Source organism: Ipomoea triloba, chromosome 6 (assembly GCF_003576645.1).
Source record: "Ipomoea triloba cultivar NCNSP0323 chromosome 6, ASM357664v1".
NCBI classification, from domain to species: domain Eukaryota; kingdom Viridiplantae; phylum Streptophyta; class Magnoliopsida; order Solanales; family Convolvulaceae; genus Ipomoea; species Ipomoea triloba.
Genome location: NC_044921.1, coordinates 6,251,839 through 6,265,079, shown reverse-complemented (window position 1 = coordinate 6,265,079; position 13,241 = coordinate 6,251,839). Strand labels below are relative to the sequence as shown.

The following is a 13,241-nucleotide window of genomic DNA, read 5'->3' as shown; positions in this document are numbered from 1 at the left end:
TTTTTAATTTTCTTTTGACAAAAATGTGGAATTGTTGCTTAACACCTACATTACGGCACAATATAATTATAGAGGGATAAATTATGGTGATTCAACTTATCAATAAATGTTAAAATTTTGTTTGTTGTACATAAGAAGTCCCTCATTTGAAAGATTGTTCCTACATTGTCACTTTTAATAAAAATGTGGGATTGTCTACTTAACGCCTACATTACGGTACGATATAATTATGGAGGGACAAATTATGGTGACTCAACTTATCAATAAATGTTAAAATTTTGTTTATTGTACATAAGTAGTCCCTCATTATAGGTTGCTCCTACATTGTCACTTTTAATTTTTAATTTCTTAAAATGATAATATTTATGCACAAGCAATATTATTATTATTGTTGTTGTTGTTATTATTGAAAATAACATTTTTGACCTCTGAATTATTTCACTTTTGAAAATTTGGTTTTTGTTAACTGATTTCAACATTTTTCAACCTATTGAAGCACAAGAGTCAGTATTGACAGTATTGACTTCACTGAAGCTCGAACCCACCACTTCCCATATAAAGGGAAGGGTTTGATGCCACTGGACCACAAGGTCCTTGGTAGTCCTTTAATTGTTCATTATATTGCACTTTTAGTCCTTATTGTTATATAATTATCAAACTCCGCCAGTAAACTTTTTTAATGAGGTTATTTTTGTCTTTTAGAATCAATATTCATGGTTAAAGTTTTACTCTCTCTACGAGAATATTATTTTAATAGTGAGTATTAATTCTAAATAATAAAAAAAACCTCATATATTAATGAAATTTGACAATTATGTAACACTAAGGACTAAAAGTGCAACATTATGAACAATTGATGGGCCAACTTGTTTAAACTAACTTACAGGGACCAAAATTTCAAAAGTGAAACAATTCATGGGACAAAAATGTTGTTTTCCCTTATTATTATTACTAATTTTTCACGCGCATTGAGCGAATGAGATAATGCCAATGTTTATTTTTAAGTAAGAACTTCAAAATATATCAATGCAAGATTATATATGAGATGTTCATGCATAAGTAATTAAATGTTGAATTTATTTATTTAAATTGGTAATTCAAAGTATATGAATGCAAGATAATATATGAGAGATTGATTATAATTGTCATTAAAATAAATGTTTGCAACTTTGTAAAAACGTTAGTCAAAATACTTACTCTAAAAACGATAGTTTAAATAAATACTACTTTTGATTTGAATTTCTCTAAATCTTCGTAATTCTTTTTTGGGTAGCATTGTCATTGTTTGATCTTCATCTTTAGTACTTATCCTCGTCTTTTTTTATTGGTAGTGTGTCATGTGCAATTTGGTTACTAGTGGTAGCATTGAGGACAACGTCATACAATGATATTATGGTGTAGGAAGCTGTGGATATCCACCCCGCGGATATCCACCTGAATCCACCCCGCATGGGTCGGGTTTTTTTGGGTGATAGTGGGTGGTGGGTCGGGGGTGGATCTTAAAAATGTAAACCCGCGGTGGGTCGGGTTGGATTCGGGTTTTATGTACAAAACCCGCCTAGCACCCCACCCGACCCACCATGTGTGCATACATATATATAATAGTAAAATAAGTAGTACTATTATATAGTTAATTATAAAAGTTTCAATAACTTTGGGTAACTTTTTACTATTTTTATTTCTAAACAACTAAATGTATTTTTTAAAATTAACAATTAAGTTATTATATTATAATATTTCTATTATTTTATGTTTTAGTATAACTAATGAATTTTGTTGTTTAATTATGTGTAAGTAATTTTGATATTATTTTTTGAAAAAATAATAAGTTGATAAGTGGTGGGTACCCTAGTGGGCACCCGCACCCGGTGGGAGTGGGGATGGATTCTAAAAAAGTCCACCCGATGCGGGTTGGGGGTGGGGGTGGGTGGAGAAAATGAAAGGTGGGTCGGGTGATGGATGTAGCCCTCCCCGATCCACACCCAACCCATTGCCATCCCTAGTTGTGTATATGACTAGGATCTTAGTTGTACTATGAACTCTTGATATTGCAAGTGTCTGTTGATATTTGGCAATGGTTGTTTTTCCCCTACATGTTTCATGTGTGTGTGAGATGTGTGTCGTAGATTCTAATGTGAAAGTGTTGAACAAAATATTAATATTTATTATATTTGTAGAAGGTTTATGAGTAATACATGTTTTTCTAGTTGCATAACTTGTTTATTTGATAGTAACAACAATGACTCTACAAGTAGTCCAAATACTGATACCGCAATTTATCCAATTTCATCAACAATTCCCACATCCATTTTGCACTTGTTCATTTTGAAGTTCATATTTTTGGAATTAGTATGAATGAGTGTAGTACTTGATTTAGTATCTGTCCGTGAGTGTATGTTTTTTGTAAATTTTTTTTTGTTGAATTGATACTAACCTTGGAGTACCCACTGCTGCCTTTTCACCACAATGCATGTAGTTAAATTGTTTGCCACTTTGTGCATAAACTCTTTTAAATAGTGGCCTCATTCTATACACCAAGTGTTTTTATTGTCAATGTTGATGTTGATTTTGCCTTTTATCCAATTAGGTTGAGTCTATAAAATGAAATGAATTGTAAATTTATATTAGTTCTAATATATTTAAAGGATTCACAATAAGTATTTTACATACAAGATCAATGAATGCTGCAACGGTGGCTATTTTTTAAATTTCTTCATTTTTTTGGATTTGCAAGATTGATTGCAGCATTGTTGTATTCTCGGTATTTTTTCAATGCATCAAATGGATCTGGTTGGAGCCAGGTAGGTATGCCACATGAATTGGGAACTCCAAACGTTCAGAATCGGGAGGCGCCACTTGTATTGGAGAGAGAAAAATCTATTCTTCCACCCCTTATTGTTATCGGACAGGTTAAGAATACCGCACGTCGGGCCTCTCGACTGAACCATAAGAAAACGACCCCTGACTTTCGGTGATAGAGCCCGGACTAAAAACAAGAAGCACAATAGCTCGAGCATACATGGGATTTTGTGCCGAGTATAGATTTGGGGGAAGTAGGTTATGATATGATGAGTGTTTGGGCAAATTTGCTCAAGCAGAAACCCGTAAAACTGTAGGAAAGCCGAGAGGAATGGGGTGAACGGGAGGTTCATGGGGGCGTTTAGGGAGTCTAAGCGAATCCCAATCCATTCGCCTCGATGTAGCTCTATGATATTACCCAGGCTACGATGAGCGTTATATGTAACCCGATAGTCTAGAAGGATAGATGATTCCTCGAGATTGGTATGGGTCAGTAGAGGGCGATATGTCTCTACAGCATCAGTACTTAAAATTTATGCCGCCGACTCACTAGGGTAAGGGCTCGGATATGAGGTAAGGGGCTACTGGCCACTAGTTGGACCCGAGGGATTTGCGATTATTTGGGAAGTAGAGGGGCTCGGAGTGACATAATCCCCTAAATATGTTACCCGCGTGGAAGGCCCCACCTCTTCATGCTCGGACCGCCTAGAAGTTCTCGATTTCTCGTTAGCCCAAGCAGCAGCAACATCTGGATTCTGGAGTGGGGGCTCGGACTTTGGAAAACTCATCGACCTTGCGTATCATCGAGTCGTAAGATGACACAGAGAATGATCCAACCTCAATTCTATCATCGTAATCTTGCACCCAAGCGTTTTGACTGTCCCCTTCAGAAAGAAAGGACATTTAGAACATGAATTGACCGAGGGGGCTAAATGATTTGGAAAATAAACGGGAACAAAAAAGTAAAGTAAAATTGAGAGCGGATGCTTACCGAAGAATGTAACCGAGAGCGTTGATCTTGTTAGAAGCGTAGGTGTAGCTTCGATGCACCAGATTGGGAGCGTAGGTGTAGCTTCAATGCACCAGATTGGGAGGCTCTCGAACTAGCATAGATGAATAGTGCGAATTTGGCTCACCAGCATGCCTTATTTATAGAGAAACGAAGCATAAATTTTTAAATTTCAGAACGGATCCCTAGACAATAAGTGATTTGTTGACACATATCTGGCGACAAAACAAGAACGGTGATCCACGTCTCATTCAATTGTCCGATGAACCTGCATTGCACTCAGTTTTGGCTAGACAAAAAGGGTTTTTGAGGTTGTTTTGGTTGGACATTTTAGTCCGAACCCTTCCTCACTAGACCGACGTCATGGCACAAACTAGGGGGCTACTTGATAGGGAATATTCCCTAGGTATACCTACCTATACGTACTGTACACCGACTTGGTATCAAGTGAGGTCACCAAGAGGCATTGTTCCTGACCTTAAAATTACCCGACTCGACCGAAGTGTAAAGACTGAACAAATGTTTCGTCAACGTAAGGGTTTGTTTTGCCTTAGGGTTGAGAAGTACACCATCCCGAGCTAGATTACTTAAAGATTGAGACTTAGATTCCTAACTTAGTACCAGCGCAGCCACCTCAACTAGTGGAGGGTTAGGAATATTGCAACACTTGGACATCGTGGTGTTGTTCCCGAGCTAGCCGATTGCATGCAGACACGTATTAGGCATGCCGAGTGCTTGTCATGTGTCTCTTTTATTCCCCTATAAATATCACATTTAATGCGAGAAAGATGAGACTTTTGACATCTTCACCTACCACATTTAAGCTCGGAACTCTCTAACCCTTAGTCTTAACTACTCGAGCTATTATATTATAATCTCTACAAGCATTTACCAAAGAAAATAAAAAATTAACTTATATATTGTTGTTCTCTCTTATAAGTTTACAACTTCTTTCCAATTTCACATTTTTCCCCTGAATTACTAATTGTCATTAAATAACATCATTAAATATAATAACTTTTACATTATATTTACAAGTTATTTTCAATTATATGTTTTTATTTGTATATAATGTATTAATTTTTAGAGTAAATTTCACCAAAGGTCATTCAACTTTGAGGCATTATCAATTTTTGTCCTCAACTTACAAGTCTGTCATAATAAGTCCTCCAACTTCTTTAAACTACCACTAATAGTCTTCTATGTTTGATATGCTACCAACTTTGGTCTTCAACTTATAAACTTACCATAATATGTCTTCCAACTTCTATAAAACTACCACAAATAGTTCTCTATTTTTATTTTTTATTTTTAGTTTGATAAATGAGTCTTAAAAATTGTACTATAATTAGATACACACTTATTGAATCTAAATGTACATATTATGTATTTTGGATTATTCAGGTATTAGTTTGATAGATTGAATATAATACCCAATACTATAAAATGTATTTTATATTTCAATCACAAACAATTTTTTTTTGTTAAGTTAAGTTATACATGTCATTTAAAAACAAATGTTAAAATTTATAAATTTATTTTCACAGTTATGAAACTGCTCAATTGTAAACCCTAACCATTAACTCATAATTTTGAATAATTTTTTTTTTACTATACTTGGTAAAAAAAAAAATAGTAAACATAATAGCTTACTCTACAAAATCTTCATACTTACGTGTAAGTGAAACTTTTTACATGTCTAAATAATCCAAAATACATAATATGTTCATTTAGAGAAGTTGAATGACATATTGTGATAAGTTTGTAAGTTAAGGACCAAAGTTGGTAGCATCTCAAACTCAGAGGACTATTAGTGATATTTTAGAGAAGTTAGATGTGAGGACCAAAACTGGTAATACCTCAAAGTTGAAGGACTTTGGTGAAATTTACTCTAATTTTTATATTATCTTTTATAGTTTTTCTCATAATTTTTTTTGAATACAACTAACTCTATTACATAAACTGAAACCCTAATGCTGCCTCCCTTTTCTCTCTAAAACCAAACGCATTTTCTCTTCTGCTCAACTTCGGCTTCGACCGCCGGCCTCCGCCCGGAGCTCTAATAGAGCTTTGAGCTGGCGGTTTTGGTCACCTTATATGTTTGCTCTCGCTCTTCTTTCGCCCCGACCACCGTCGCAGCTCCGTCCGCCTCCGACCACCGCCACAGATCTTCTTCTTCCGTTTTCTCTCCCTTTGAATAAAATAATAGTAGGTAGGTATTGGGGTTTGTGTTGGTAGTCTTGAACTCCCAACCCTACTTTGACTTTACCTACTTTTTATTTTCTCTATTATTGTGTTTTCCTCTCGTTAGTTTCACGAGCATTTTTCCTCTCGTTACTTTCACGAGCTTTTCATTTTCATTAGCATAAATTGTTTAGTTTGGTTTCGACAAGTGTTGATCTTATCCTGGGCGAGCAAAAAAGAATGATGACGAAGACCCAGATCTTTGATGAAGCTTTAAGCTCCTTGAAGGAACATAGCTTCATAGTTATGAAACAGTCTGCGATTTTAAGTTTTCTATAGCATAGTTAGAAAAGTTGTTTCTATGTCTGACTGTAAGGAATGGTTTACCATTTCATTGATCATTGATGTAAACATTTTATGTTATGAATTAATGGAATAGCTACGTTTACCTTAAAAAAAAAAACTCTATTACATTGTTGTATGACTTGTATCTGTTTATACATACTTTCGAAGCACAAAAAATTAGTATCACCTCCACTAAGGCTTGATCTTAGAACCTTCCGTATAGAAGAACCACTATATGCCATTTGAGCACAATTATTTCTCAAGCTTAAAATAATTAAAATTATGAAATTTTGGAAGATAGGCATGCAAAATGAGTTGTCTCTATTATTTATTTATTTATTTAAATGGTCACCTGCTAATTATTGCATCTTAGCTTCTTTTTTTTTTTTTCTTTTTTTTTTTTTTTTTTCATATGTATAATAATATAAATATTTTGATTTTTTAATATCATATAGTAATTTACAATCTGTGTGAACTTCTGCCTTTCCCTTCTTCTCCGGTGATCGGTCTTCTCCCTTCCAATTCATGGCTGCTTCTAGCTCCGGCAACTCCATTCCCGCTTCCGGTGAATCCCTCCCGCCGGCGAAATATTATAATTTTACAGCGCATGCTACGTTTATTAGTTGATTTAGGCAATTTCCTTTTTTTTTTTTTTTCCAGTTTTTATTCGAATTCTTGATGTTGTTGATTTGTGTTCCAGAGGCAGTTCAAGTTATGGTCTCATCTTTAGCTGATGACTCTCCATCGGTCAGAGAAGCCTCCATGTCTGCTCTCAAGGATATTACTTCCTTGTATACCTCTCTCTCTCTCTCTCTCTCTCTCTCCATTTATGTGTCTGTGTATTATCTCAAGAAGTGTATTTATACGTGTGATTTTGCTTCAGATTTGAATTTTGCATACATTTAATTCTTAGCCATTGCTTACCTGTATCAATGCATATATATGTATGGTGTATGGTGTTCTGTGTGTATGCAAAATTATGTGTTAATGCAAGTTTTGAAGACTTTATTATTACTATTATTGTTGTTGTTGTTCTTATTATTATTATTATATTATTTTTCACTTTAAAGATGAAGGGCTTTTTGTTTCTTTTAGGAACCCACTTCTGGTTCTTGATTGCTGCCTAACTGTTTCTAGAGGTGGACGCCGGGTACTGTTAATCAGTTTTTATTTTTTGTTCCCTGAACCATAATATACTATTTGCACAATTCTGCATATTACTCAAAGTTGTGAAGTATAATTTTTGGTTTCTTTTTGGGAATTTAGAGGTTTGGGAATATAGCTGGTTTATTTCAAGTAATATCCGTGGCAATTCGTGCCTTGGATAAGGGGGATGTAGATCCTGCTTTCATGATGAAGCTTGCCAAGATTGCAACAGCTGAGGTCATTTCAACAAAGGTATCCCTAACTCCAATCTTTTATGCCCATCAGGTTATTTTCATGAGTTACAATTAGCTCAGTTAAGTTTGATCTTTAGATTGGCATTGATGTTGTGCCAAGAATGTTAGTCAAGCAATAAATTTCCAATTTGAGAGGGTAATACCATCATCTTCTAACCCTCCATTTTATCTCATAGGAATTGAATGCTGATTGGCAAAGAGCTGCTGCTGGTGTCCTCGTATCAGTTGGTTCACATCTGCCTGATCTAGTAAGTTGCTTATCCCAAGGTCTCTGTGCTTGCTGGATGTGGTACTGTCTCTTTTACCAGTTCTTATCCTAGATTTACCCTTCTTTTGCTTTTCTCCTTTATGGAATGGGAATGCTATACATATTTCATGGCCATTCTTCTCAATCTTTCTTTTGTTTGCCTTGATTCTTCTTGTTTATTATTGCTTCAAGGTTTCAAAACAGGATGTTTTCTTGACTATTGTTTTCTGATGATTTTTTGTGACTAAAATCACTTTTTGCTGTTTCCTCATTTGTTCACTGCAGATGATGGAAGAAATATTTCTCCATTTCTCTGGTTCAAATTCAGCTCTACCTGCAATGGTTCAAATACTTGCAGACTATGCATCATCTGATGGTCAGTTGTTGTTACTGACACTTCAGTTTCCTGTTATTTCCTGGATTGACTATAGTAGCTGATGCCATTTATATTTCTTTTGAAGCTTTGCAGTTTACTCCACGATTAAAAGGTGTTCTGGCACGAGTCGTACCCATTCTTGGGAATGTGAAGGAAATATACAGGCCAATCTTTGCAAATGGTAGTTTTTTACATCTTTGCACAATTGCACAGGTTGTACCCATTATTGGGAATGTGAAAGACATATGCCTGCCATTCTTGCATGAGTTGCTTTTTACCTCATTTTATTGAACTGATCTTTTGCAACAGACAATCATAGTTGATCTCTACAAGTTTTGTTCACTATACAAAGACCTACTTCTTTAGTTCCTAATCTTAATGCCATGGTTTGGAACTTGAAATAATGAAATGGGATGCTATTGAAATGTCTAAGAAGATTAATTTGAACAAAAATATTGCTTACCATTGTGGTTGGATAATGATGTTGAAATGTCAAAGATCGTTAATTGCAGTTCAATTTTCATGTCTGCATTGGTGCACAGCCCACACTTTTTTCAGTTTAAATGACTTTAGATGTTAACCTTTTCCCAGCATTTAAATGTTGGTGTCAGGCCTGCTGGCAGTATAGCGTGGATTTCTCACTGTCTACAATCCTTGATACCGATGTCGTGTGAGACTAATGTGCTTTTGTTAGTTACTTTTGACTTAGTGTATACTGTAATGCATACTTCTGTTTTAATACAAATGCTTCAATGTTGCAGATCTTTTCTTAACTCTGCCTTTGAGCTCCTACTAAGAGTCTGGGCAACGTCACGGGATCTTAAGGTTTTCACGATCTATTCTTTCATTTTCTGTATCATGACTTACCTTCTCTTTATTGATTTATATTATTTGGGGGTTAATTATCAACAAGTCTTTGGATCATGAGATAGTCTCCTTCTTGGCTCTTATACATGGCGGGTAGGGCTGGGACATTATGTGCAAGTTAAGAATGCCTTGAAATCTTGGAATTGGGATGTGAACATCTCATATTCACTCTTCACCCCATGGAAACTATTAATGTTGATAAATTAGTGGCAAAAATAGACTTCTGCTACTCTTGCAATCCACTAAGACAACTCTGTTCAATGAGTAATAATTGCCTGCTTCACTATATAATTTTTTTGGCCAAGTAATGAATTTATTCACAAAATAATGGCAACAATTTGTATTTACATGAGATCTACACAGATTCAGATTTGTGCCAGATCAGGAATTCCACTGGGACTTCAATAACATCTTTAGACATTTCTTCACTACAAAAGAAAAGGGTCCTCAGATATTTATTCTTTACACTATGCACACAGATAGCCCGTCCTGAAAAGTTTCTCTCGTTGTCTTCCTGTATTAGCCATTTAAGACGTAATATTAATATAGGAAGGTTCATTGCCTCAACTGATGATACAAGTTTTGCTTCCTTATACTTTTCTATACTTTTGCAGGTTCGCTTGTCTGCTGTGGAAGCTTTAGGTCAGATGGTTGGTCTTATTACAAGAACACAGTTAAAAGCGGCTTTACCGAGACTTGTTCCAACTATATTGGAACTGTAAGGCATACCTATATTATAATGATCTCTCATCTCTGGGATTTTCTCTTTTATAGTGCCATAATAATAAGTACATATAAGATTTCTGGTATTTTTGTTCTGATTACATCATTTTCTTTTGGGTCAGAAAAGGAATGGCTCATCTATGTTTGGAGAATGGGTGCTCTTGCCCATTAAAAAATCAATCTATTATTAGATAATCTAATTTTTCCCTCACTCATTAGACAAAGTTGCCCCCATTCATAAGAACAAATTTTCTCTAAAAGACCAAATTTTGTGCAAGTTAAAAAACAAAGAAAGTAAAAACCTAATTTGTGCTGGTCCAAGTAAAACCCCAGTTTCCTTTCTATTTCCTTTTTCACTAGTCCTTTTGTTTTGTTTTTGTTTTTTTTTTCATAGTTTCTATAATTTCTTTTTCACTAATCCTTTTGTTTTTGTTTTAATGTTTGTTTTGTTTTTTGGTTTTTCGTTGTTGGTAGTTTTTCACTTAGGGTCCGTTTGGAAAGCAGGAAAATGACTTCTGGAAAATGTTTTCTGGAAAATGAGTCATTTTCCGGAAAATAGTTTCATTTCCAGTGTTTGGATATATTTTGGAAAACTGTCTTTGTGTGTTTGGTTCATTTTCTGGAAAAAGGGTAGAATTGTATAATTAAACATTGTAATTATTTTATTTAAAATATAAAAAATTATAATAATATTAAAATAATGCTATTTATTAAAAAAATAGAATTAAAAAAAAAACGTAGAACCTACAGGTTTCTAGCGGTTTCCCCACCTCCTTGGTCCATTTCCCGCCATGGGTGATATGGCTTGGTTTTGGCCGAGAACATGCGAATCGGCCATTTTGGCGATTCCGGAAAATGACTTACGGAAATTCCGTAAGTCATTTTCCGGAAGAATGAACTGATTTTGATCCTTTGTTAATGTATTTATGAACTCAAAATCTTATGAAATTGATTGAATGGAATTGGAAACCATTACACACACACACACACAAAAATATATATGTATATATATATATATGTGTGTGTGTGTGTGTGTGTGTGTGTGTGTGTGTGTGTGTGTGTGTATATATATATTCTTAAATTGACAATTTGAAGCCCTAATTTAAGTTGCACTAAAACCTAATATCAATGAGAATTATAATTAAATTTGATCCTTTTTTAGTTGTATTTTTTTTTACATATAAAAATATAAATAATTTTTTTTATATTAATGTATATTATCATGCCATCATTGCCCTGGCTCCCATCCAAAATTTCTTTATCTGCCACTTCAGACACTGAGTTTGTTCTGTTGGCCTTCTCTTTTAGGTATAAGAGAGAACAAGATGCTGCATTCGTCGCCACCTGTAGTCTTCACAGTTTGTTAAATGCCTCGTTACTCTCTGATAGTGGGCCTCCCTTGCTTGATTTTGAGGTAGGAAGCATTAGTCTTTTAGCCATCCTTTATAGTGTGGTTTTTAAGTTCAATGCTTAGATCAGTGGTTTCTTGCTTAGTACTACAATACAAACTGATTCCTTGTTAATATCCTTTTTTTTTGTGTGCTAATTATATTGTAAAAAATAATGAAAAATTATGAATTTAGTTCATTACAAGTTATATTATATACTTGCATTAATCATAAAATTCAAATTTTGTATATTGAATGACAGCATAAAGTTCATTGCACACAAGTGAAATAGCTAGTGTTTAGAAGTTAAAGTGCTACTTTTTTGGCATTTCAAGGCATAGCAATCACATGATTCTTAGTTTTGTTATGCTTCCATCCAGAAAATGAGATGGGAGCTCATGTCACAGGATATCCTATAGTCTAGGGAGCAGGGATAAAGTGAACATGGGGATGGTTTAGTGTATGCTTCATAGGTCTGCCTACAGACAGCACTCTCCAACTTAACAACTAAGCCTTAGTCCAACCTAATTCTGGTAATATATATGGAATATATCTCTCTGTTACATCTAATTAGTGCTAAATCAATTTGAGTTCTTGAGCTAGCATATCTTCAATTCAAGTAAATGTCAGCCTACATCTTCCTTTCCTATGAGAGAATAGATTAAGATAATTTGAGCATGTTCAGCAGAAACCTATAACTTTCCTTTGAGAGAGAATATATTAAGATGGTATGAACATGTTCAACATAGACCTTGTACATATGGATGCCAGGTTAAGATGGTAACAAAGTAGTAGCAGGATCTATGCAAGTGAGGGAAGGCCACACTTATTGGGTAGATGGTGTGAGGAAAAACATGGTAGTGCAAGGTGTTATGCCTCCAACTAGTTCTAGAGATAGCTGAATGGAGAATAAAATCCATATTGCCAATCCAGACTTGTTTGGGTTAGGCTTAGTTGAATTGAATATCTTTCTGTCTTTCATTTGGGAGGAGGGGGCCAGATGCATCTAAGCCCTTGATTGCTTTTATTTTTCTATAGATTTGAGACTGTACATTTTTATTTTGAAGCATCAGTGAGTGACCTGTGCTTTTGTAAATACTGCATCTTATGCTATGTGATCTAAGGTTTTGCTATTTATGTATTTTATTTATTTTTCAAACATTTACACACATGAGCTACACATATTATTCTAAAGGAAGCTACTTCACCCATTCCAAATGCAGGACCTCACTGTTGTTTTGTCAACTCTGCTAATAGTTTGCAGCAATAATGACAAAAAGGAACATTCAGATTTTCCAGTGGGCCTGAAGGTTTATGTTTGTTTGAAACGATGAATGCATTGTTATCTTATCTTTGTATTTGTATTTTCTTTTGTGTGAGTATAAACAATTCTTAAATATCTATTTGACAGTGAAATTGGGAAACTTATGCAGGGATGTAGGGAGTATTCCTTAACCTTAGCTACACCTTTAATGAATTTTGGTAACAGATTCACTGCTAGACATTTTCTATCTGTTTCTTTTGGGAGTGAAAAAGATTTTATTGATGATGAAGAGGCAGAGTAGATGGCTGTAGATTTCTAGATGGTAAAAGTGAAATTGAGACAGGAATGAAGAAAGAAGCCTATTCCAGTTGATGCATTATGCTTTCTCTGAGGGAGAACATTGGCGAATAATAATTTTCACAAACTTATTATGTTCTTTTAGCTTCTTTAAGAGTCTTGAATTTTCTGTGAGATCAGTCTAGCTATTTTTTCAGGTTGAGTTAGGTTTGGCATTCTTTGTCCTCTCACTTCTGGCTCATGATGTAGCATGCTGTCCCTATTCTGTTATCCATTTGATAAAAATTTCTCTTTCCCTTTAATTCACAGTATGTTTGATTTATGACATTTTTTTTGGGGGGG

The 13,241-nt window shown here is 34.7% G+C and overlaps 1 protein-coding gene across 3 annotated transcripts in view; it reads left to right on the top strand.

The window, feature by feature from the left end:
• Positions 1-6,789: 6,789 nt before the first annotated feature.
• Positions 6,790-13,241, top strand: part of LOC116022753 (protein SHOOT GRAVITROPISM 6) — a 28,238-nt gene continuing 21,786 nt past the window's right edge. The window contains exons 1-12 of one of the 3 annotated variants that reach the window (XM_031263612.1): positions 6,790-6,902; positions 7,038-7,128; positions 7,433-7,487; positions 7,604-7,735; positions 7,914-7,985; positions 8,270-8,360; positions 8,446-8,541; positions 8,952-9,030; positions 9,122-9,185; positions 9,842-9,945; positions 11,259-11,364; positions 12,562-12,648. In XM_031263612.1, coding sequence (XP_031119472.1) covers positions 6,863-6,902; positions 7,038-7,128; positions 7,433-7,487; positions 7,604-7,735; positions 7,914-7,985; positions 8,270-8,360; positions 8,446-8,541; positions 8,952-9,030; positions 9,122-9,185; positions 9,842-9,945; positions 11,259-11,364; positions 12,562-12,648 — 1,017 coding nt within the window. In that variant the 5' untranslated portion in view covers positions 6,790-6,862. Of the gene's footprint in view, positions 6,903-7,037; positions 7,129-7,432; positions 7,488-7,603; positions 7,736-7,913; positions 7,986-8,269; positions 8,361-8,445; positions 8,542-8,951; positions 9,031-9,121; positions 9,186-9,841; positions 9,946-11,258; positions 11,365-12,561; positions 12,649-13,241 lie in introns of those variants that run through there. The other 2 variants (XM_031263613.1, XM_031263614.1) reach the window with 2 other exon arrangements.